Source organism: Poromitra crassiceps (assembly GCF_964638095.1).
Source record: "Poromitra crassiceps genome assembly, chromosome: 4".
In the NCBI taxonomy this organism is placed as follows: Eukaryota; Metazoa; Chordata; class Actinopteri; order Beryciformes; family Melamphaidae; genus Poromitra; species Poromitra crassiceps.
Genome location: NC_139626.1, coordinates 69,785,978 through 69,811,464, shown reverse-complemented (window position 1 = coordinate 69,811,464; position 25,487 = coordinate 69,785,978). Strand labels below are relative to the sequence as shown.

General features: G+C 43.3%; 1 protein-coding gene across 1 annotated transcript in view; it reads left to right on the top strand.

Annotated features, from left to right (window-relative positions):
• Positions 1-25,280, top strand: part of LOC310775977 (atlastin-2) — a 70,516-nt gene extending 45,236 nt beyond the window's left edge. Inside the window, exons 12-16 of the mRNA XM_083636097.1 lie at positions 3,247-3,318; positions 5,917-6,051; positions 9,647-9,943; positions 11,907-11,921; positions 24,307-25,280. Coding sequence (XP_083492223.1) covers positions 3,247-3,318; positions 5,917-6,051; positions 9,647-9,943; positions 11,907-11,921; positions 24,307-24,417 — 630 coding nt within the window. The 3' untranslated portion in view covers positions 24,418-25,280. The remainder of the gene's footprint in view (positions 1-3,246; positions 3,319-5,916; positions 6,052-9,646; positions 9,944-11,906; positions 11,922-24,306) is intronic.
• The last annotated feature ends 207 nt before the right edge of the window (positions 25,281-25,487 follow it).

Sequence of the window (25,487 nt, the reverse complement as noted above, 5' to 3'; positions counted from 1 at the left end):
ACCACAATAACGTGCATACCAACTTCGCCGTTGGTATGCACGGTTGCATTGACTGATATAGGTTCAGAAAATATTATTGACGTGTGAATTAATCGCACGGAGAAACAAAACGCTCCCGATGTGTAAGGACCTTTAATGTAGAAACTGTCTGGACTGTTTTCACCCTGTTGACAACAGACAGTCATTACCAACATGTTAATGTAGAAGCTGTCTATCTGGACTGTTGACAACAGACAATCATTACTAACATGTTAATGTAGAAGCTGTCTATTTGGACTGTTGACAACAGACAGTCATTACCAACATGTTAATGTGAAGCTGTCTGGACTGTTGACAACAGACAGTCATTACCAACATGTTAATGTAGAAGCTGTCTGGACTGTTGACAACAGACAGTCATTACTAACATGTTAATGTGAAACTGTCTGTCTGACTCTGGACTGTTGACAACAGACAGTCATTACCAACATGTTAATGTAGAAACTGTTTGTCTGGACTGTTGACAACAGACAGTCATTACCAACATGTTAATGTAGAAACTGTCTGTCTGGACTGTTTTTATTTTTTGTTTTTATTTTGCATTTATTTATACAGGGAAATCTCTTGAGAGCAAGCTCTCATTTTCAAGAGTGCCCTGATTACTGTACATACTGTAGAACACATACAAGAAGTTTCAGTTGCAGACAGACAAGATGGAGCAGCAATAAGAATAAAGATAAAAAGAAAATAGTAAAACACATTTTAAATAAAACAAGAGCATTTCTCCCTTTAAGAGTTGTTTAAATGACTCGAGAGAGATTAAATGATCCAGTTTCAGATTGTTCTGGAGCATGTTCCATTTACTGGGGGCATAGAAAGAAAATGCAGTTTTTCCTTGTTCAGTCCTTACACACGCGGAACAAACAGACGGATGTGGGACTGTGAACGTGTTTGGTAATTTATGGTATTGAGAGAAATGAGTGAATATAGATATGATGGGAGCTCCCTGAGTAGTGCTTTATAAATGAAAGTCAGACAGTGTAGTTCTCTGCGTGTTGTCAGGGAGGGCCAGCCTACCTTTTCATACAAAGTACAGTGGTGCGTGAGAAAACCATCACCTGTTACAAAACGTAAGGCATTGTGATAAACAGCATCAAGTAGCTTCAGGATGGAAGATGAAGCATGCATATAAACAATGTCACCATAATTGAGAACAGACAGTATTAATGATTGAACAATAGCTTTTCTCGAATGAAATGAAAAACAAGCTTTATTCCTGTATAGGAACCCGATAATTCTCCTCAATTTCTATGTGAGGTGGTCAATGTGTGATTGGAAGGAGAGTTTGGTGTCCAGCCAGATACCAAGATACTTATAGGACATTACCGATTCTATATGTTCTCCTTGAAAAGTGCAAATGCTAAAATTGTCGGTGACACTAAGTGTTCTAGAAAACAGCATCCATTTGGTTTTCTTCGGATTCAGGACTAATTTGAGCTCAGTCAGGGACTGTTGGAAGGAGTTGAAAGCTGTCTGAAGACCCCCAACTGCCTGAGCCGGAGTGGAGCCAAAGCAGTATAGGACCGTGTCGTCGGCATAATAATGGACTTTGTTAAGCCCGGAGGGGAAGAAAATGTTATTAATATAAATAGTAAATAATACTGGACCAAAAATGGATCCTTGCGGCACGCCCTTGTCAATACACAGGGAGCTAGATTTGATGTCGCTGGCTACAACGGCCTGTTTTCTTCCGGCCAGGTAATTGGTAAACCACCTGATGGAAAGCCCGTCCAGGCCGCTGTGGGATAATTTGGTTAACAGAATGTCATGATCTACCGTGTCCAAGGCTTTCCATAGATCAATGAACAAAGTCGCACAGTGTTGGCGGGTATCGAGGCCATTTCAAATGTCATTAACAACTAGGGATGTGGCTGTGACAGTACTGTGTCCGGGTCTGAATCCTGATTGATTAGATTGAAGTATGTTGTGAGAATCTAGGAAAGCACGTAATTGATGGTTGGCCAGGGTTTCAAGTACCTTTGCCAAACAGCATAATTTAGAAATGGGACGAAAATTGTTCAAATGTGTTTGGTCGCCACCTTTGAAAAGAGGCAGGACCTGGGCTGTTTTCCATACGGAAGGAATCTCCTGAGATGAAAGTCAAATTGAATATGTGTGCAATCGGAGCTGCGATTAAATGGGCGCTAAGGCGCAAGAAGAATGGGGAAATTCCATCCTCCCCCTTGGATTTTTTAACATTTAATTTGAAAAGAGATTTACGTACTTCATGTACACCAGTGATACTCAACTGTGTGGCCCGCGATGGAATTGCAATTTTTTCTTTTTTCTTTTTTGCAGTGCACCTGAATGCAACATGCAAGATACCCGCTGAATAAGTGTCCAACTGTTCATGTCATTCTGGCCAATACTCACACTTCTGTTATAGCATTTCAGTCTGGAATATGGAATATCTTTCAATAATCTATGATTTAGCTGCTAAATTGTCAAATACCGCCATCTGCTCGCTACCCAGGCACTTATATGTACTTAACCTAAGTAACTATCCGGTGTGCACAACATTGTCAGACTAAACTCCGTCTGACACCTACAATCCGCTACAGAAAAATGTATATTGATTGTTTATTAACTGGCCCCTGGCCTTCTATCATTTTACGAAAGTGGCCCCCGGGCAAAGCAAGTTGAGTATCCCTGATGTACACTGATCGGCCTGAAAGAGAAGAGGTCAGGTAGCGGAGGGGCGGTTGGGAGGCCCTTCGCAGGAGGAGATGGAACTGCAACAGGATAAATCGGATTTGTATGGAGCCTATCAAATAGATGGCCAGCTGAAATGAAATGTTGATTGAAGGCTTCACATATTTCTGATTTATTGGAAGTTATACCGTTTATACCCGAAATCTGTGCAGGAAGGGCAGAGCTTGACGTGGACTTAAGTGACCACCTGTTGACAACAGACAGTCATTACCAACATGTTAATGTAGAAACTGTCTGTCTGGACTGTTGATAACAGACAGTCAGTGTCTATATGGAATCAATCAGCCTGCCTCATATCTCACTACTATAATAAGGTGAGGGGTTCGGCTCGCAGCATGCGCTTTGCAGGCGAGCACATGAAGCGCACGCTAGAAGCGATGCACGCTACATATTTCTAGTCGGTGTATATCAGGACAAAGTTGCAGTTGTAATGTGTGACTGGATTATTCTCCATATTGAATTCTGTCATGTGCTCTGTTGACGGTTGTTACCTAGGCGACGGCTGAAGCCAATAACCTTGCAGCTGTAGCTGGAGGCAAAGACATCTACAACAAGAGCATGGAGCAGGTAATGCATCACTTCTTGTTTTTATTTATTTTATTTACTTAAGTTATAATTGAACAGCACAAAAGATGTCTGCCAAACAAACAATACATGCCCCTGGAAGTCAGCCCAACTTCACATTTGACTATAAATGTTCCAAATTAAAATATGACGCCATGCAGTAATCTAGTTTAAGAACGGTTATTCAACTGACCATAAAAGCTGACCATCGCCGACCATAAAAACACATATGACTGGCAACCAAGATCAGGAGTAATGGTTTGTTTTGTTTTGGTTAGCTTACCTACATTACTATAGCCTGGTAAACCAGCCCGTCACGTGAACTCACATTTCATGTGGTTCTGCGTGACGGTCTGGCCCCAACTCTTCACCCAGTCCTTAGCAGGGGCGGGAGCATGGGCGGGTGTAGTTGCCTTGACAGACAACTCCTTCAGCCAATCAGCGTCGGATCCAGTCAAACCCAAATCCACTCGGGAGAAGGCAAAAACACATTTTCCGCCGAGAAACTCTGAGGTTGCGCCGATACTCCTGTACTTGTTTAATTGTTGTTATTGAGTCTATTTCTGCAATAACTGCACTTTATGGCTGTTTAAACTAGACAAACGCTGACATGACTCCTCGAGACGATCAGGCAAGGAGGCGGCCATTATTGTTTTGTTAGTGCAGTGCTAGTGGCGTTCCTGATTGGCCAACTTGCGCTGTCAATCACAGCGCAGCCGCTGATTGGCTCTTCCGCTCTTCCGCTTCTGCTAAACCCCCCTCCACTGGCTTTGGGGCCAGACCGTCACGCAGAACCAAATGAAATGTGAGTTCATGTGACGGGCTGGTTTACCAGGCTAACATTACTATGGATACATGTAAATAAATAAATAATTATAACGTATAAAAGTAGGTAGGCTGGCACGGACAGATGAGAGGAGGATGTGACGTTGGGTTGTTTGAGCTGGACAGAGCAATTGGATCTCATTCAGACACATGAATGCCAGGTGTAAACGTAATCAGGTTCAATCATATCCAGATACAATCTGGAAACAAAACGCATTTTAACGCCAGGTGTAACGGGAGTCAGAGACACTGAGCTCAGACTCATCTGACCTGCTGTGAGCTGCATGCAGCCATGTGACCTACATGCAAACTGTATTTTTAACGCACCAATCAGAATCTGTCAACGTTGCCATGGCAACACGTACATCTTCCGTCATTGATCCGAGTCTGTCTGAGCAGTGACAAGCCTGCATCACTTCAGATCATTATAGGATGTGATTGGGAGGTACGGTGGTGCAGTGGTAAGCACTATCGCCTCACAGCTCGAAGGTCGTGGGTTCGATTCCCACCTGGACCGATGTGAACACTGAAGGAATGCGTGCCCGTCCGCATGTCCTCGAGTGCCCACCGCCCGGGTGGGGTCGGCAAAATGGCCTTTCTGTGTGGAGTTTGCATGTTCTCCCCGTGCCTCCCGGGGGTCTCCTTCATATAGGAACCCCCTTCACAAAAACATGCAACATCCTGGTTGCTTATATGGTTCCTCCTCTGATCGTTAAGGGCGCCTGTTCAGAGGGAGGGGAACTGGTTGGAATAGCGTGAACCTCCCACGTGCTATGTCCTACCGGTGAAGCTCCCTCGGGCAGGTGAAAAGAAGCGGCTGACTTGACTGCCCATGTCTCGGAGGATGCATGGAATCAGTCTCGGCTCTCCCCAGATCGGCAGAGGATGGAGTAGCAACCAGGATTGAGTAATCAAATGAGCACTAAAACGGGGGATAAAATGGGATAAAAAATCGGGAAAAAAACATTTAAAATAATTATAGGATGTGATTGTCCATCCCACAGTGGATATGAATAGTCTTTTTACAGGGTTCCTACGCACGTCTGGAAAGTCTGGAAAACTATTAAAAATGTATTCGATCATTTCCAGGTCTGAAATAGTTTGGGAATTTGAGAGGAAAAACATGTCTGGAAAAGTCTGGAAAATGTTACAGTGGGAGCCTTTATGGGACCCTAAGCATACAGCCCTACTGTATTAACCCCTCTTCTGTATGTATCTCAGCTCTGTGGTGGAGACCACTAATGTATTAACCCCTCATCTGTATGTATCTCAGCTCTGTGGTGGAGACCAGCCCTACTCTATTAACCCCTTGTCTGTATGTATCTCAGCTCTGTGGTGGAGACCAGCCCTACATGTATTAACCCCTCGTCTGTATGTATCTCAGCTCTGTGGTGGAGACTAGCCCTACATGTATTAACCCCTTGTCTGTATGTATCTCAGCTCTGTGGTGGAGACTAGCCCTACATGTATTAACCCCTTGTCTGTATGTATCTCAGCTCTGTGGTGGAGACCAGCCCTACATGTATTAACCCCTTGTCTGTATGTATCTCAGCTCTGTGGTGGAGACCAGCCCTACATGTATTAACCCCTCGTCTGTATGTATCTCAGCTCTGTGGTGGAGACTAGCCCTACATGTATTAACCCCTCGTCTGTATGTATCTCAGCTCTGTGGTGGAGACCAGCCCTACATGTATTAACCCCTCGTCTGTATGTATCTCAGCTCTGTGGTGGAGACCAGCCCTACATGTATTAACCCCTCGTCTGTATGTATCTCAGCTCTGTGGTGGAGACCAGCCCTACATGTCACCGGTGGAGCTGGAGCGGCGTAACGGGGAACTGCGGCAGGCCGCCGTGCAACACTTCCGCTCTGTCAAGAAGATGGGCGGGGCCGAGTTCTGCCGCCGCTACCAGGTAGGGGTGGGAATCTTTAGATGCCCCACGATAAGACTTTCAAATGAATAATAATTTGTGTCTGATGGTTTTTCAAACAAAAAAGGGTAAATTATCTTGTTAAAATCCTTAAAATGACTTCCCTCATTCTGCCTCGTTAAAAATTCCAAAGCAGCCAATCAGGGTTATCTAGAACACAATTAGCCAATCACAGCATCCAAACAAGGGCTTTAAAGATGGCATGAACTGACATCTCAGGCACTGTGATGACGTATCCGAGTGAAAACAAGCATTGCTTTGACTGGAACGGGGTCGTGAGGCGGGACCTAGCGTGTGGATGATTTGATTGGGCCGTTCTGGGGACTGGAGTTCACGTTGGCCAATCCTGGCGCTTGTATGGCGTGTTCTGCCACTATGCGAGTGGGATCCGCATAGAACTGGCTGCTTCCATGCGAACATGCCGAGGCAAGAGTGCTGCCTGCCGGCTTGGACTGTCGACTAGCCGCGCGGTAAACAGCCGCAGTAAATACAATATTCCTGGAATGCGAGTTTAATGAATCAGTTACATGTCCTGTGCATTGTACATTAAATTAAGACATTAACGTTTGTTTTATTTTGTATGTTACATACTTATTGGCCAAGTATATTAACATTTACATTTAGTTCTTCGTTACATCAGCATACTGTAGATTACAGTTATGAATGAAATTGTGAAAAATTAACTTTTGATGTGAAAAAGTGTGAAAAACTAAAGAAATTTGATTTTTGTGATTTCTTTTTTTATACATTATTAAATAGGTGCACTGAATACCCAGGGATGTGAACTAAAATAAATATAAAAGTCATTTTTGGGTTCAGCTCGACTTTAACTGCTGAATACTGGACAGGGATTGGCTCCAACATTCGTGATGTTAGAAATCATGAAAATGGCCTTTTCAGTGAGCTCAGAGAAACTTTCCACTTTCAGCAGATGATTGTGGAAACAGTCTTGTAGTGTCAAACTCTGCACAGACATCATTCTGCACAGAGAAGCTCAGACATCCACCTGAAGGAACAAGAAGAAAAACTGATTTTTGACTTTATAGGGTCCTTAAAGGAACACTCTGCCCATTTTCAACCAGCTTTGTATCATTAGAACATCAGTAGTATATCAGAAAACTGTAAACTGTTTTGAAGTCTGTCATTTAATTTGACAGTTATTGAGTGTTAAAGTGTGGACCGGTGACATCACTGGTCCACACTAACTCAAATTAATAACTCATTAACTCAAATCAACTCTCAATAACTGTCAAACTAGATGAATGACTTCAAAACCGTCATATAGTTTGACAGTTATTGAGAGTTGATTTGAGTTAATGAGTTATTAATTTGAGTTAGTGTGGACCAGTGATGTCACCGGTCCACACTTTAACACTCAATAACTGTCAAATTAAATGACAGACTTCAAAACAGTTTACAGTTTTCTGATATACTACTGATGTTCTAATGATACAAAGCTGGTTGAAAATGGGCGGAGTGTTCCTTTAAGTCACCATACGATAGTATTGCAATATGCTAGTATTGTGATATCAGTGTTTCCCCTACCATTCTACTGAAAAGAAAATTGCAAAAAAAATATACTGTATATATATCCTGCTCTCCCCAAAATTTCAATAAACCTCTATGGCATATTATTACAATACAACAATAATAGTGTTGACAGTAATAGAATATGCCAAATCATTCAAAACAATAAGAATTTTTCTTTTAGGAGCATCGTGCCAGCGTGCAGCGCTGGTCCAAAGCGTGTCAACGTGTGTCATTGCCTGGGAAATGCACATCCCATAATACAACTGTTGGCATCCCATCCCATAATAGTATGATGATACTTGGGATGCCAGTGCGAACATAGATGCGAACTAGAGGTCTTCACGGGTCCAAAATCACGGACCCGGACCCTAATGGACCCGGGGAATTTGTGCCCGAACCCGTAATGGACCCGTCTATTATTAGAAAGCTGAGACCCGGCCCTGTTCAGAAGCGATAAATGTCCGACCCGGACCCGGAGTGGACCCGTCTATTATTAGAAATCTGAGACCCGGCCCCGTTCAGATCTGAGAAATACCGAGAGAGAGACTAGTGGTGTCGACGTCAAAGTTGCTTGTTAACTGCTACAAGTCGTATATCAAATGAAACTTTGTGCATCTTTATTAACTAACGTTAAAGCATTCTCCCCTGGTTGATGCTGCCTAACGCTAGTTAGATAGTACAGTGGCTATGCTACCGCCGTTCCTTCGCCCAAAAACACACACAACAGTGCTAGAAACAATCACATACATGTTGTGACTTGTGTACTCACCATGCGATCATCGAATAATAATCGAAAAGTACGGGAAACAGTCATCTTCAATTAAATCCATAGCGAGGAACCAGCAAGAGGGTTACCTCTCTGCAACGAAAATCACTTCCTCGTTTGCCTGAGGCGCATGTGTGCACATGTGGTCACATGTGCCTCATGTAAACGAGGAAGTAATTTTCATTGCAGATGGGAACGCTCTTTGCTAGTTATTTTCTCTATGGATTTACTTGCAGTTTGTGACAACAAGCCTCACGTGTGCTGTTTTGATGCGTTTCTCTCGTGATCAGCGCTGATCGCCGGGTCTTATTGGACCCGGCATTTCACTGTCAGAGCCCCCAGACCCGTGACAATCGCTACCAGAACCGACCCAGACCCGGAGTCACTTCTTTTGAATGGACCCAGACCCGGCCGGGTCCGGGTCGGAACCTCGGGTATTCGGGGGGTCGGGCATACCCGAAGACCTCTAATGCGAACAGGTTAGCTAAAAGTTTAGCATCGCCAGCGAGGGCCCCCACCATTGCGGTCAGGGTACATTTTGAAATCCCTCCAGGCCTGACAATTTTTCTAGGGGAAACACTGGATATATTGCACTTTATTATCTTTTTTCCACTGCAAATGATGTCCCCAAAACAGACTGACCAACACTGTCATAAATGTTGCATGCACCTGACAATTCATATAATAAAATATCACGATACTTGGCATCCGTGCGATGCGATATATTGCCACTAGGGATGTTCATTTTGAAAAATGTCCATAATCGAAAATCGGGGAGAATTAACGATCAATTATCGATTATCGATCATATTAATAATTATATATATATATATATTTTACAAAATGAATGCCTATGGCAGAAAATATGAAAGACAACGTGTTCTCCTCAATGAACTCTTTATTTCAATGTGTCTCCTCTCCAACACTCTGCTGTCCCCGGCGCATGCGGGTGTGAATTCCCCATGTTTAAAACAGTTTTGTTGGCACTAAGGCCCGTGCCCAGCCAGAAAACTAGAGACTATATGAAGCTCCACCTCACGTTAGTCGGCTGTACAATGGAGTGGGGCGAGGAGGAACGAATTCCACCCAAACCTAGTCCGCAATTTTTTTTTCTTTTTTTCTTTTTCTTTTTAATAATAACAAAATCGATAAAAATTCCACATGATCGATTCCATTCCTTAACGATCAATTATCGATTTTCGATAACTGATGAACATCCCTAATTGCCACACAAAATATCGTGATACTATACTGTATCGATTTCCCCACCCCTACTACCAGGAGCAGCTGGAGGCGGAGCTAGATGAGGTGTACGCTAACTTCACCAAACACAACGAGGCGAAGAACATCTTCCACGCGGCGCGCACGCCGGCCACACTACTCGCCCTGGTCTTCCTGCTGTACGCCATCTCCATGGCAACGGGCTTCCTGGGCGCCGGCTCGCTGGCCGCGCTTGCTAACCTGCTGATGGGCGGGGCCTTGGCCGCGCTCTGCATCTGGGCCTACGTCAAATACTCCGGAGAGTTCCGCCAGGTGGGCGGAGCCATTGACCAGGTGGCGGAAACCATCTGGGAACAGGTGAGAGGAGCGATGAAGGAGCGGGGCTTAGCTGGCCTCACCTGCCTGTCACCTGTCTGTCCCACGCCTCACCTGCCTGTCACCTGTCTGTCTGTCTCTTCACATGTCTCTTATTGTTTCATTTCAGATTTCTTTCATAAAATAAATGAATCTCCAGCATCTGGAAAAACACATTGACAGCTAAATGAATATGACGGCACATTAACGGGATATATTGGATTATTTGAATTGGGGTTGTATGAGCTACTTAAGGCTCTCCGCTTCTGCAAACTGGGGGCATGCCGTCTGGTAGATAAAACACCGACTATCCATAAGAACCTCATACAAGCCCACTTCACATAATACAGAATTATCCCTTTAAAGCTCCTCCGGTGTATTTTGTCCGTTTGAAGATATTTCATATGTTTCGGAGTCATGTCCTGACCATGTGGACTAGCCACACTGTTCGCCACATAATTTTTTGACAAATAACTTTTTTAATTTTGTGTTCAAGTTAAAAAAGTTATGTTAATTAGTTGCTAAGATGGAACGATATCTGTACGACTCAATGGAACGCTGTATTTATACATAATGCCAATTCGATTCTGTCTGCAGGACGAGCTGGCATGTTAACTAGCTGGTTTTATTTATTTATGATTATTAAAATCAAAAACAGACAAAAAGAAACAAAAAGAGATTGTGCCCGTAGAGACAGGAAACCCTAGTGGGTATATTCTGGGTCTCTACCTAAGAAATTAAACTAATATTAATAATAATTCGATCAAAGCAAGGGCCCCAAAAGGCCCTTGCTTTTTGTCAGGCTGCTTTTGTATATAAGAAATTGTTCTTACTTGCTTGCCTGGGTAAATAAAGGTTAAATAAAAATAAAAAAAATACATACAAGCTAGCTACTGTAGCTGTTAGCTACTTGTGCTAAGCCCGCTGTCTGCTGGCTGTACGTATTAATCGGGCTCAAAACGTCACTGAGTCACCAAAACATTAGCTTGTTAACCATCTCGAACCATCACGCTGTTTCCAACGGGGGCATCCATTTTGAAATGCGTAGGCCGGTTGTTGAGATCTCAGCAATAATGCGGCTATCCTTGCAGCTAAACTATGGAGGAAAACTGTTTCTGGTGTAACTTGCACAGTTTTCCGGACGTATCTGCTTGGTGTATAACACAGAATCAGACGACGTGCAACTATACGCTCATAGAACGTTAGAAGAACGTTTGAAATAGTTCACCAACTGCTAAACAGATTGACTGGAGGGGGCTTTAAACCACAGAACTAAAACAGATAGAACAGCCATTCCTGTTCAAATCGATGTTCCTGGACGGTTGAACCAAAGCAGCTTCTCTGTCTGTATGTCTCCTTGCTGCCATGGATGACTAGCATGCTGCGGCTGTGATAAAGCTACGTTAGCCTTGTCACTAATGTTAACTTTAATATCTAAAAATGCTAAAGTGCTAAATTACCATGACGAAGAGAGGAAGAACCGTTGTGTCCAGTCACGTTCTGTGGTTTAAAACAAACGATGCTGCTTTTTAACTTCAGCTTCAGTCCCTGTTTGACGGAATGAGATCCTCTCTTATAATTGTAACAATTAATTCAATAATTGTAAATAATTGTATGTTTACACAAGGCGAAAAAAAAGCTTCTCACGCGAATGAGGGGGCGATGAGGTGAAAATCGCCTCATTTGCGCCGCAGAGATTCACGACACCAAGGCGATACGCTTTGCCTGGGGCGAAATCTCATCTACTTGCGCGTTTCATTTTTGCATTGACTTTGTATGTAATCTCCTCGTGCGTTTGCATTGACTTTGTATGTAATCTCGCCGCGTGAAGATCTGAAAATTCCCCTTGTGTGAATGCACAGCACCAGCACTCTTCACCTTCCTCCTCTCCCTCTTACTCAAATAAATCCTGTCTGTTTTTCTTTCTGTCTTTCTGTCTTTCTGTCTTCTCTCCCATCGCTCTCAGAGGACTCCACGAAAGGTGAGCACTGCATCCTGGGAGTTTCTGCTTGTGTCGTCATGTTTCCATGAAGTTGATCAGCTGATCTGATAGTGTTGCACGGTATAAATTTCGATACTATTCAGATACGTTTTGCTTAAAACCGTTCGGTATTGGAAGTTCCCAAAGTTCGGTACTATCACTTTAACTAGCCGTTGTTGTGGTGGATTTCTTCGTCTAACTAACGTTACCCACGACGCAGCAAATAAACAAACACAGGTTTCCCAGTGTCTCTGCCATCACACTGGACATCAACACTAGCGGGGGACTTCTCCCACTCACGCAAATATACAGAAATGGTATGCGTAACGTTAACATAAACATTAACATCTTACCGAGAGGGAGAGAGACAGGAGCTAAGTAGCTAACAGCTAAAACTATCTGAAAAGCATGTAAACAACCAGGGGATTAGCGAGAACGTCGGTAAAAGAAGGAGAAAGCTATGAGTGCTTGTGAAGAACTAGTGCACGTCTAAAGGCGCTTTCAGACCTGATAGTCCGCTTTAGTCTCCTTCCTTGGTTCGCACCAAATGCAAAAATTATACATTGTTTTGTTTTCCAACTGGTCCGGTTCGCTTTCACACCAGCCAAAAAGCAAGTGGACCAAACAGGTCCTGCCAACCCTCCCAGACTGACCAGTCAACTCTGGTAGTCTCCCGGGATGGAAAATCTTAACTTCCCAGAGATTTTTTGATGGGTGAAATTATAATGTGTGTGCTGTAGCCTACTTCACTTGGCCCCCTCCCCCTCCACCGTCGGTCGGGACCATTATCAGCGTGTCGGTCAGGACCGATTATTAGACCGCTCTGAAATCCCCAAAATCTGAACTGATTGCTGTCATTGCACTTGCTCTGTATCTGCAAGATCCATAACCGACATTTCCATGTCCCAAACATGCTATAGCACCTGTCAATCAGAGACTGCGACCCTCAACGACCCCTCGTTTGCTAAAAGTAAAACAAAACCCTCGCAACTTCTGCTGCCTATAGGCTATGGAGACACATATGACCACCTAAAAAGAATAAAATAATAAATAGCCTGATCAGAAGAAGCTGGTTCGGATGAGAGACCATGCCTCCTTGCCGAGGTACAGTAGCCTATAATGTCACTCTGCTGATGACAGCAATCATGCAAAAAATCCCCCCCCAAAATAATCCACACAGCTTCACCAGTCACCAAAACATAATGTGAAGAATGAAGATGTTGTTTTTAACACGTTCACTGCCAACGACGTGTTAACACGTTTTCAGAATCCAGCTGTTGACTGCCAACGACGTGTTAACACGTTTTCAGAATCGATTTTTTTTTTTTGACGGTGGGCTGTGCATCTAACCCTTTTACATCTCTTATATAAGTATTGGACGTGTACAACGTGTACAACCCATTCCACCGACCCACTAAGTGGCGACAAGGAAGGAGGAAGGCAAGCAAAAAGCAGTGTGACGAAGCCATTCTCATGAAAATGGATTGGCGAAAACGCTTTCGTTTTCGCGCTGATTGCTGGCAGTGCGGGATTGCAAACTTGCATAATAGATTACGGATGGAACACACTTTGAAACACGCAGCATAAATATGACCAGAATCGCAAAAGCTTCATCAAAGCTCTCAACCAAAACTCCAAGAAGCGAGCGAGTCCAACCAGACTTCCTCAAAGAGCGGCCGCGCAGACAGGCACAGCCAGGCACAGCCGCACAGCAGCAGCAAAGCAGTGAGACTGGTGACAAGCTTGTGACACGGCGCTGCAGCCAAGAAGAATGCCCACAGAGGGAGGAGTTGGAAGCAGAGGGGAGTTTCCTGCTGTTATGGAGGAAATTACTGTTCAAAACTATTGTTTAGGTCTTACTGATGCCAAAAATGAATGGTTAAAGTGACTGTTCTATCGAATTTCACAAAAAGCTGTTTATCTCTGAATATTTTTTCTGACGCTGAAACCATGCTGTATTCAACTGCTAATGCTTACATAACTACTAACTCTACAAACTAACTATTTTAGACAGAGAAAGCACACATTCTATTAGTTCTTTTTAGATGATTGGTGTTCACGAAGTCCTAACAGAAAATAATCCTCGGCTCTTGTAAAATGAGCCAGAATCCTCAAAAAAAAACCTGGCAGAACCTACCTACAGCATTGAAAAACGGCTGGCAGTCAATGTGTTAACTAGAGCCCGACCGATATGGGATTTTTGAAACCGATACCGATACCGATTTTAGGGAATAAAAAATTACCGATACCGATAATATCGGCCGATATTTTTTATTTTTATTTTTTATTTTTTTATCATCAAATGTTTATCCCCCATTAGTGCTAATCCCCCATTAGTGCTAATTTTTTATTTATTTATCCTGGTTGCTGCTCCACCCTCTGCCGATCTGGGGACAGCCGAAAACTGGCTCCATGCTTCCACATGGGCAGTTAGCCAGCCGCTTCTTTTCACCTGACAGGGGAAGCTTCACCGATAGGACATAGCACGTGGGAGGATCACGCTATTCCAACGAGTTCCCCTCCCTCCGAACAGGCGCCCTTAACGACCAGAGGAGGCACCACATCAGCAACCCTCAAATATCAAACACTTGACAAAGATATGATTGAGTTGACATGAATTGAAATATGTGATGTAGGCAGGATATTTTACAGCTTATTAATAAACTCAATGCAATGAAACAGTAAACTTAACACATTGAGTGCCAAGGACGTCTGTGCACGTCCTAAAAAAAAGTAACGTTCAGTGCCAAGGACGTCTGTGCACGTCCTAAAATCATAATTCATATTATTCCATAATTCTGCTGTTTAAGGTCGTACCTAGCCAGTGAGCATGAATCCCTTCAAGGGATCACACGGCGCCACCTTAAACATCGACACGGAAGCTGCGCCACCCACCTCAGATCCTTTACTTTGTACAGGAGAAAGCAGGGAAAAGACGTGATCAAAGTGGAAACCGATCATGCTTCAGCCAGAGCCGTATATATTGCTCTGTCTACAGCGGAGAGTGGGCTCGGCTGCATCCGCGCTCACAACTGAGCTCTTATGCTTCTATCTATCTGCACACGATTCCCTGCCTGAAAGCCAGCATCCGAAGCCGAACGGCCAAGCCTTTTCGTTCAGTCGCGTTTGGCATTTCCTTGATGCGCGCTGGGATTCGTCCGGGGCAAAAACGAGTCTCAGAAAACAAACTGTGCGTGTGGGGAGGAGCCCGCAGCTCAGAGGTGGAGAGGGGGGGGGGGGGGGGGGGGGGAGGGGGGGGGGGCACGCAGGCTGCACAAAAACCACACCACACGCCACCACATCAGAAAACACCAGCCAGAGTCAGTGAATGTGCTCGAAATTAGAGTGCAAAAGGTATTCATAAAAGGGACTATATCTTGGAAAGTAAAAAAAAAACGACAGAAAACCCTTGAAAGTGCACTTTTTTCAAAGGCTGTCATTTCATAATGGAACTGTCTAGAAACAAAATTTCTTCTTTGGAAGAAGCAGGAGTGTTCAATGTTTCATTAAAGTCCAGCCCTATCAATATAGTCCTAATAGAAAAAATTCTATAGCTGTTTTCAACTGAATGGAAGTGAATCTGGCACAGGCTGCAGACAATTTTACTGAAGCGCTGTGGCACTCAATGTGTTAACTGGGAATTTAATAATTATAAATAACTAGAAATACAAAAACACAATAGAACAAATAGTTAAGAAAAAATATCAAATATACACAACATGCTGTCCATGCTGTCTAGTCCATGGGCCAAACACCAAAATTTCACATATCGGTACCACTCAAGTGGGCAAATTCTAATCATGATTTTTGAACATGTATATATCCATAGATGATATTTTAGTATGATAGCCTTTCCAGAATGGTAGCTTTCTCACGGTTATCAGCTCATGAAGTTAGCCAGCCCCTACAATAATTTGGATTCTAGGTGCTGATGCATATCCTATTCTAGGCTCTTTTTAGGACCTTTACTCATGTTTGATGAGAATATATTTGATATAATTTTAAAGGGTAGCTTCCTAGCTTTCATTTAAGCTCAGTTGTGTGTCTCTCTGACAAATATAGAGGTCACAGGAGCTCCTCAAACTGTCAGTGACATTCGTTTTTCCACAATTTTCGTCTAAACTATAGATTTATTTCAGCACTGTGGCATCTAGGAACATCAGAGATACAAACAACAAACACTAGAATACTCACAGGACTATAAGGATTCAGAAAAGGTATCATGTGCCCATACTATCCCATCGTGAGGGGTGAATATGGCCCTTAAGGTAGAAGAATGACTTCTCAAGGGAAATGAGCCAGAGCCCTAAATTTAACAAATCGGTACCAGCCAGGTGGGCAAATTTTACTTTACTATACCGTACATCCCTAGATTATGTTCTTATATGATAGACCTTGATGACTGGTAGCTTATTAGTGCTTATCCCCTCTTAAATTATGGACTGCTGTCGTTCAAAACTAGGAAAGTGCCCTCCCTGGAAATCATCTTTCTTTCATTATCCGTTGCCTAGGGTGTGTCTGGACTACTGTTAATATTACATAGATATAGGCAAACTATCCTATGATATTGTACATACTATACTATACTATACTATACTAGATATACTATGCTTGTCTACTAAAGTGGCACATTTCTCAGTCAAAAACAGAGTAAATTGACACGTTTCTCAGTCAAAAATAGTTTTATTTGTGTTACATTATATGAACAGCCACATTCAAAATGTTTCCAGTCTTTCAGGACAATATTAGGACAATCTACCCTTCCTGAGACACCATGCCACCCACGAGGACAACACCATCATCATCATTCACATCTGAGTGTGCTGGTTGGCACATTTTTGTAGTTTGCACAGGTTTGTGCACTTCAGACCATTATTGAGACCTGTGCACCCTGGTGGTTTGCACGACCTCACACACTTGCAGGAGAGCAACTGCAAAACGGTCTGGTGCTGGGGAACCGCACATCCACTGGATTTCAAGCTGCCCCTCATCGTCTGTGGTCCACCCATGGTCCTTGGGGCTTGGTACAGATGGCTGGGTTTGAAGAGACCGTCTAGAGATTGCAGTCTGATCTTTTGCATGAATGGAATGCATTAATAGCCAATCCTCAAATGGTGGAAGCTGGCTGGACTCGACCTCCCCACGTCTGGTGCAGAAAAGTTGGTATCGGAGGAGGTTGACATCTGTAATGTGTGTAGTGGGTACATATAGCCTACATAATACATGTGGCACATGATTTCCAGCAGCTTCTTGAAGAGCTCATTGGAGACATCCCAAGCACGGCCGAGCTCAAGGAAGGCTTCTTGATATGTCCTGTCTGTTCAGGGTGCACACTTTTCCGTGTCCTGCAAATACGCTGACAGTGTTGCAGCCAGTGAACGTGTGCATGCCAATCAAGGTGCCAGCAATACTATCGCCGCGTGATTTGCATAGTTTGGTGATGTCCTGGAACATTGTCTTGTTCTGTCAGTGTTCCACATTTTTGGTACATTGGACATGGGGGGCCCTATTCTCCCACAAGCCTTCGGCGCTAAAACGGGCCTTAAACGCAAAAAAACGTGCCTTGCGCCTGTTTTGGGACGATATCAATATGGCTTTACGCTGCCAAATGCGCTTTAGGCCGAATGGGCGTGGCGCAGTCCCAGAATGGGCCAAAGTGGGCGGGTCGGCGCTAAATACCGGCGTACTGCTATCTTCCGACCTGGCGTTAATTTAGCGCCTTGCGCCTTTGAAAAGCAGGCCTATTCAGTGCGCCAGTTGCGCGGAGCGCTCCCCTCTGGCTCTCTCCCTCCCCTCTGGCTCTCTCCTCTTTCACCCTTCTCTGTGTCACCTCTCTCCCTCTCTCCTCAGTCTGACAGGCACAATACCGACTGTCTCTGACTCCCTCGCTCAGAGTCCCATAGAAAAAATAAGCTGTAACTTCACTGCAATGTGAATGTCCAAACATGCATTGTGCTTCACCATTTCGCTACTAAATAGCAACCAAATGAGCCGAAAACCTATATTAAGGGAGGATCTAAATAATGTGTAATGGTAAGACAACCTCCAATTGTAGAACATTTCAATATTGGACCAAATAAAACATCGAAATGAAAACACCACCCTATGTGAAACATATATGTCCTACTGGGGCTATAAATATCCCTTGTCGATTTAACGTGATTTAGATAAGTGACAGCGGAACGCGCTTCGGAAGCTTCTACTGTCATCTGCTATACTGTGATGTCCGCTCCAATAACTTGGCCCTACTCCACATTTAGTTTTACAATAAAAACACATTGTGGCAATGACTTTACATAATGTAGGCTATATTTATGTGCATCATCCTTCCTGCAGCAGGCGAGAGAAAATTATATCTTTCTGGACAAACTTTCACCAATCTAATAGGCTATATTTTTCTAGCTGATGCGTTTAGAACATTATTTTCACTTTGATCTTGCTATAGTGTAGCGTATTTACATGCTTGCAGTATTTCAACTGCAGTTATATTGGTTTGAGAAGCATCATAATATGGAATAATAGCCGATATATGGAGACAGACGGGATGAAGGGAGGTGGGGTGGGGGGGGGGGGGGGGGGGATCAGAGGCTTGGGTTTCGTCTGGTTTTGCTGGACCACTGGAATGGAGCTTAAAAGGCAAGCATGCGATTCGTTTATTGCACTTATCCAATGAACTGACGGTGCATAATTTTACGCTTAAAATGCGTGGTTGTAATGGTTGAGGCTGCGTCTAGCGCCAAGACCAAGATATCAAGTGTGCTGGTCCACGCCCACTGATTTGCGCTGCGCCAGGCGCTCGGCCTAGAAACAGCGCCGATGCAACGATAGGGGCCGGGATGTCCTTGCTCCAACCCAGAGTCAGTAGCAGGACATCTGTGTCTGCCATGATGATCATTGCCTTGAAGCCAGACTCTGCTACATGGAGAGCATGCATTAGCATGCAGGTGTCAGCTTCTTCCTGAGAGGATTTGAGCTGTGTTACCTCCTCCCATTGGTTCTTGTTGATTTTGAAGCAGACTACTTCACAGGTAACATATAAGGCCTTGTCTTGTAGTTTCTATCTGTGTTTGGGTCCTTTCCATTCCTCAAACAAGAATTTGATCAGACTGACTTTGCTGGCAGCACTGTAGAGCAGTTTCCTCCACTGCTGGATGTTGTGGCTGGAATCATGCAGGTTGGCTACATCTGGCGGGGCAACAGTTGCAGTTGACAAGCTCACAAACTCATATTGATCTGGACTGAGTGGATTCACAAAGGAGTTTCCCATGATATCAACAATGGACTGTACTTTAAGGACCATAGGTGGACCACAGATGATGAGGGGCAGCTTGAAATCCAGTGGATGCACGGTTCCCCAGCACCAGTTGCCGTCTTGCAGTTGCTCTCCTGCAAGTGTGTGAGGTCGTGCAAACCACCAGAGTGCACATGTCTCAATAACGGTCTGAAATGCACAAACCTGTGCAAACTACAAACATGTGCCAACCAACACAGTGAAGAAGAGCTTGCTGCACAGCTGACAGACTCAGATGTGAATGACGATGATGGTGTTGCCCTCCTGGATGACATGGTCTCAGGAAGGGTAGATTGTCCTAATATTGTGTTGAAAGACTGGAAACATTTTGAATGTAGCTGTACATATACCGTAACACAAATAAAACAATTTCTGACTGAAAAGCATGCCAATTTACCCTCTTTTTGACTGGGAAATGTGCCAATTTAGTATAGTATAGTATGGTATGGTATGTATAGTATCATAGGATAGCATGCCTATATCTAGACATGTAATATTAACAGTTAGTAGTCCAGACACCCCAGGGAGAGGATATAATGAAAGAAAGATGATTTCCCATAATTCCCATAAGTCCATAATTTAAGAGGGGTGGTTAAGCACTAATAAGCTACCATGGTCATAGGAATTAAAAAAAATCGTAAGTAGAATTTCTCCACCCGGATGGTACCGATATCTTACATTTTGGGTTCTGGCCCATTTCCCTCGAGAAGGCATTCTTCTACCAAATTCAAAGGGCAAAATTCACCCCTCACGATGGGATAATATGGGTTCATTATACCTTTTCTGAATCCTTATAGTCCTATATGAGTATTCTAGTGTTTGTTGTTTGTGTCTCTGATGTTCCTAGATGCCACAGTGCTGAAATAAAGACTATAATTTAGGCGAAAACTGTGGAAAAATGAATGTCACTGACACTTTGAAGAGCCCATGTGAGCTCTTTATTTGTCAGACAGACTCACAACTGAGCTCAAATGAAAGCTAAGAAGCTACCCTTTCAAATGTTGTCAAACATGTTCTCATAGAACATGGTTAAAGGTCCTGAGCCTAAAAGAGGTTATGCATCAGCACCTAGAATCGAATTTATTGTAGGGGTTTGCTAACTTCATGAGCCGATAACTGTGACAAAGCTGCCATTCTGCAAAGGCTATCATACTAAAATATCATCTATGGATATATATACCTGTTCAAAAATCATGATTAGAATTTGTCCACTTGAGTGGTACCGATATGTGCAATTTTTGTGTTTGGCCCATGGACTAAATAGGGGAAAATAAGAAAATGTCCAATAAATATGAAAAGCTACTCCTGTGGAAAGGCTATCATATATTAATTTACTTATATTGACCCTATAAACAATTTAGTATAGGTAAAGTTTTGCCCACCCATATGGTACCGATATCTGGTCTGGCCCATGGACTAGTCTATAACTTATATATATATATATTAAAAAAATAAAAAAATAAAAAAAATAAAAATCGGCGCCAAATATTACCGATACCGATATATCGATAATCGCCAATATCGGCCGATAATATCGGTCGGGCTCTATTTTTAACCATAAAATGCATGGTCCTAAGCCTGTTACGCACAGACCAGCTGACAATGGAAGTTTGTTTAATCCAAAAATGCATGAGGCTTCGTGCATTTGGGTCGGATCGAGTTGGGATCATGTTCACACCACAAACAAACTGTACTAGAGTTTGTTTGGAACCACACCAAGTGCCGCTTGTTTGGTGCGCTCCAGAGTTCGATTGCTGCTTTCACACCTGCCCAAACGAGGGTCATAGTCTTCTGTCCGACCTCTCAATAGTTCGACCACTCATGAGTTAGACTACCCAAAGATCCGCCCTATTATTTTAATCTCATAAATCCGACCTCCCAAAAATCCGACCGCAGTAAATTAGACAGTTGCGTGGGACTCCAGAGAGAGAGAGAGACAGATTGACGCGGCTCATTTGATGCGCTGCACTGCAGGCATCAGATAGGCTACCAAATACCAACAGCACAGAACCACGAGTATTTGGGGGAAAATGTCACTAATTTATATCACAATGAATGACCAATGAATAAAAAGTTGTTATATCGTAGTTTTGAGCCCCTGCCAGTCAGAGGCTGTTGTAATCTCCTACCTGTCTATCGAGCAGTGTGGGGAAAAAAGGCATTGCTGCTGCGGGAAGCAATCTCATCAAGACATGCAGCAGGGGATATATTTTGGGTAGCCCATGTGTTTGTGTTCTCACTTGTACAGACAATAGAGTCGCGTTGTTTACACGCATGCTAACTGCCGTGAGATTCATTTGTTTGGCGAGACGGGCATGAAAATGAGGGAAAAGAGAGAGAGAGAGGTGAGGTGGGGGGCGGAGCGCTTTGGTCACTGCTGGAACCCCAAAAACGAAACAGGTTCGGAGTATGGCCGGGCGTCAAGGTGATTATCCTGCCGATAATCTTAATAATATCCTGTAGTGCGTGGTGCGCCACATTTACAAATCTTGTAGTGTGTGCATGTTTGAGAGCGCACAGAGAAATGCACAGACTGCTTCTGTTGGAAGTGCTGTATATAGGCGGATTTACGCGAGGTCGAACTACTGGGTATGAAATCCGACAGTCGGAATAATGGCGTTAAAATGGTCGGATTAATGGAGGGTCGACATTATGAGACTACAATGATAAAACCCGCCGTAGACATCAATGGTCGGATTAGCGGGTGGTCGGAGTTATGTGTAGTCTGACCTATGGGGTGTCGTACTAACGCGTGGACCCCCCCAAACGAACCGCACTAAGGAGGAAAACAAACTAATGCGATTCAACCGAATCAAACGAGGTCGGTGTGAAAGCGACCTAAGTGTATAGCGGCTAATGAGCCGATGTGATGAAGACTATAGCCAGATTAACCGGGTTGACAGCAGAAAAACACTATTGCAGCTTCAGTAGCCATATCCTCCAGGTTGGCTCCAGTAGCCTGCCTCCTGCAGATGATGCCTTCATGGAGTGTCGGTAAAGCACGCGAGTGTGACATATAGAGACATCTGTATTGTGTCGCTACAAAAGAAATAACCTGGGTTACACTTAGGTTATCGTGTGTTACTGGACAGACATGTTACTACTGTAACTTTTCAGTCTGAGCCATCTTACATACTACTACTTACATATGGCTCATTTCCACCACATATAACAGCACAGTACAGCTCTACTCGATCTGGTCTTACTCGTCTCTACTTGATATAGACTCTGTTTCCATAGCAAGTTTACTCGCCTCCGCCCACACCTGGTCGTCATAGCGACCGCATATCTGCCCTCCGCCCATAGCCAAAGTAGCCTATAACGTATAACGTTAAAATTAAATCCATGCACAGAACTTTTAAACTGGTTATGAAATACTGGTGCCTCTAAATGACCTACAGTGTACATGGGCAAATGTGACAATCGGCCAGGAGAATGGATATCACTTTGTTGTTACTCAAACTCACATGCATGCACTGCGCGGGGGACGGGACTTGCGCTACAGAGTTTATTAAATAAAAAAAGTTCCCGTATTCGGTTCTTAAAATGTTTTATATTTTTGAAAGATTGTTTTATTTATTTATTTTTAATATATTCCACGTATTTTTTATTTTTTATTTAATTCGGTTTGTGATCTATTAGTTATTGAGTATTGAATCCGTTTAAATTTCAAGTATCGGTATCAAGTATCGTGATACTAAACTTGGTATCAGTATCAAAGTCAAAATGTTGGCATTGTGACAACACTATGATCTGAGTAACATGTCAGTAACATTTTGTGTTGTTTTAGCACATTGGAATTTCAACTATGACTTGAAGTTTTTTTTTTTTTTTTTTTTTCAGCTTTAATTTGAGGATATTTACATCCATATGAGAAATTAACTGTGTTGGAATTTAACTGACATGAAAAAAGTTAGAAACACACACATCCCAGCCGAATCCAGCAGGTGCAGAGCAGGAAAGAGACGCTGTAAAAATAAATAAAACAGCTCGTACACTGCAAGGGCTCCAGTGAGGTTTCTTTTATTGCACCGGTGTGGTGACGTTTTGAGCAGGGTGACTGCTTTTCTTCACCCCTCCACACAATATTCCACTATTATTCCGAAAAAGACAATATTCTGAATTTGATAAGGGGCATGTAAACAGCATATTCCAGATGCATTTTCCGAATTTGGCCTTTTTCCCCAATTTAGCATTTTCCGATTAAGACGTGGGTTATTCCAGTATTATTCAGGTTTTAGGAGGATTCTTTGATCATGTATACACCGCATTCGGGAACATGCGTCTCAATCAGGGTTTTTACCGCAGTTTGTGACGCATGTTGCCTGTTTGTGGTCAGCTAGAAGAGGCGATATAATCATCATCTCTGGCATGCGAAAAGAAAAGCCCACATTTCTGATCTGGAGGAGATGAGAAACACGGAAGTCCAAAATGCTTGCGAGGTAAAAGAAAACCATTGGAGTGAATGGAGATGACACAATACTTATATATATATATATATATATATATATATATATATATATATATATATATATATATATATATATATATATATATATATATATATATATACACCCATGTTTAACTAGCATACTGTATATGTGTGTGTGTGTGTGTGTGTGTGTGTGTGTGTGTGTGTGTGTGTAATATATAACACATATACAGTATGCTAGTTAAACATGGTGGTCTGACCTATCTGACGTTTGGTTGTGATTATTTTATGTACTGTGTTGAGAAACCAAATTTACCCAACACTGACATCTCACCGCCGGTCGGACTGACTGCTAGTTTTGGGTGAACTCAAGCTGTAATTGTTTTTATTCTGTGGCCCAACAGCTAAATTAGGTTTCCAAACTAACTTTAGTGAAAATGTTGTTAATTAATGAGATATGAAAGAATCAAACATGCGTTTTTCTCTTTATCTCAGTTGTTTCCCGCCCCGTTTGCTCCGCTCCATTAAATTGTATGTACGTGATGCTACCCGGACGTTATTATAAACCACATTGTGATTCGGTCTCCTCTCCTCTCCTGCTCCTCTGATCTCCTCTTCTCATCTCCTCTCTCCTTCCCTCATCTCCTCTCTCCTTCCCTCAGATCTTGTGCAAGCTCTTCGAGGCAGCTCGGAGTCGACTCCCATTGGGAAGCCTCATGGCGGCGCCGCGGCCCCGTCTCGCCTCCAACAACAACGTCAAGAAGAAAAAGTAATGCTGCGCCGAGCCACCAGGGGTCGCCCTCCCCCTCCGCTCGCTCCTGAAAGGACATTTTCAGGACGGAGGAGATCAGATGTATAAAGCCCTCCTCTCCTCCGGCTCAGTAGCTCATGGTTCTGGTTCTGGCCGTGCTGGTTTAGCTTCAAGACTCACCTGTAGACCCGGAGGAGGACTTATTTTGCCTTTTTTTTTCTTTTTCTGCCTTTGTTTTAGTGTCAGTGGGCGGGGTTAAGGTATTTATTGTGGGCAGGGCCATCATTGTATAAGTTTTATCCCAGGTGTGTTTACCTGTCTCACCTGTCGACTTTAAGGATTCCCATTTATGTGAATGAAGAGCAAGACCACAAATCCTCCACACCACTTCCACTTCCACCATTTTCTGTCTGTCTGTCTGTTAGCATCATAGATATCAACACTTATTTATTTTATTTGTATTTTTCTCTGTGTTGGTTTTTAAAGCCAAATCTCTCCCCAAGTCAGTTGAATTGAAGCTGGGTTGAGATTTCTGTTGTCCAACTGTGTGACCTGCTGCAGCATGGAGTGGCTCCTCCCCTTCAACATGCCAAGGGGTCAGAGGTCATGTTTCCGTCATCATCATTCCCTCCTCAGCTCTGTGCTTGTTGTTTGTGTACAGCCTCTTCAGACATGTGTCTGAAATATAAATATATAAATAAGTTTTCTAGACCTTTTTGTAGCTGAAGGAGCAGCGGCCTGGCTCGGCTCACTGGATGTCAAGGAATGCTTTCGTGATTTGTGGATATGTCTAATAAATTCCCTTTTTTATATACGGTATATATATTTGTACATTTAATCTGACATTGAGCACTACGACCTACCCTACCCCCTTTCCCCCCCACTGGCAAAGAAAGTTTATAATCTTGATTTTTGTCTTCTGTTGCGTTTTAAAGTTATTTCGTTAATTTATTTTTCAATACAATATTAAACCAAACTCCTACTGACACACAGTGGTGTGCTTCTTTTTTGCCATACCTCTGAGTGGAAACTCGCAACAATATTGAGGGGCCACCAAGGTAACCAATGATTCCATTGCCATCTAGTGGATAT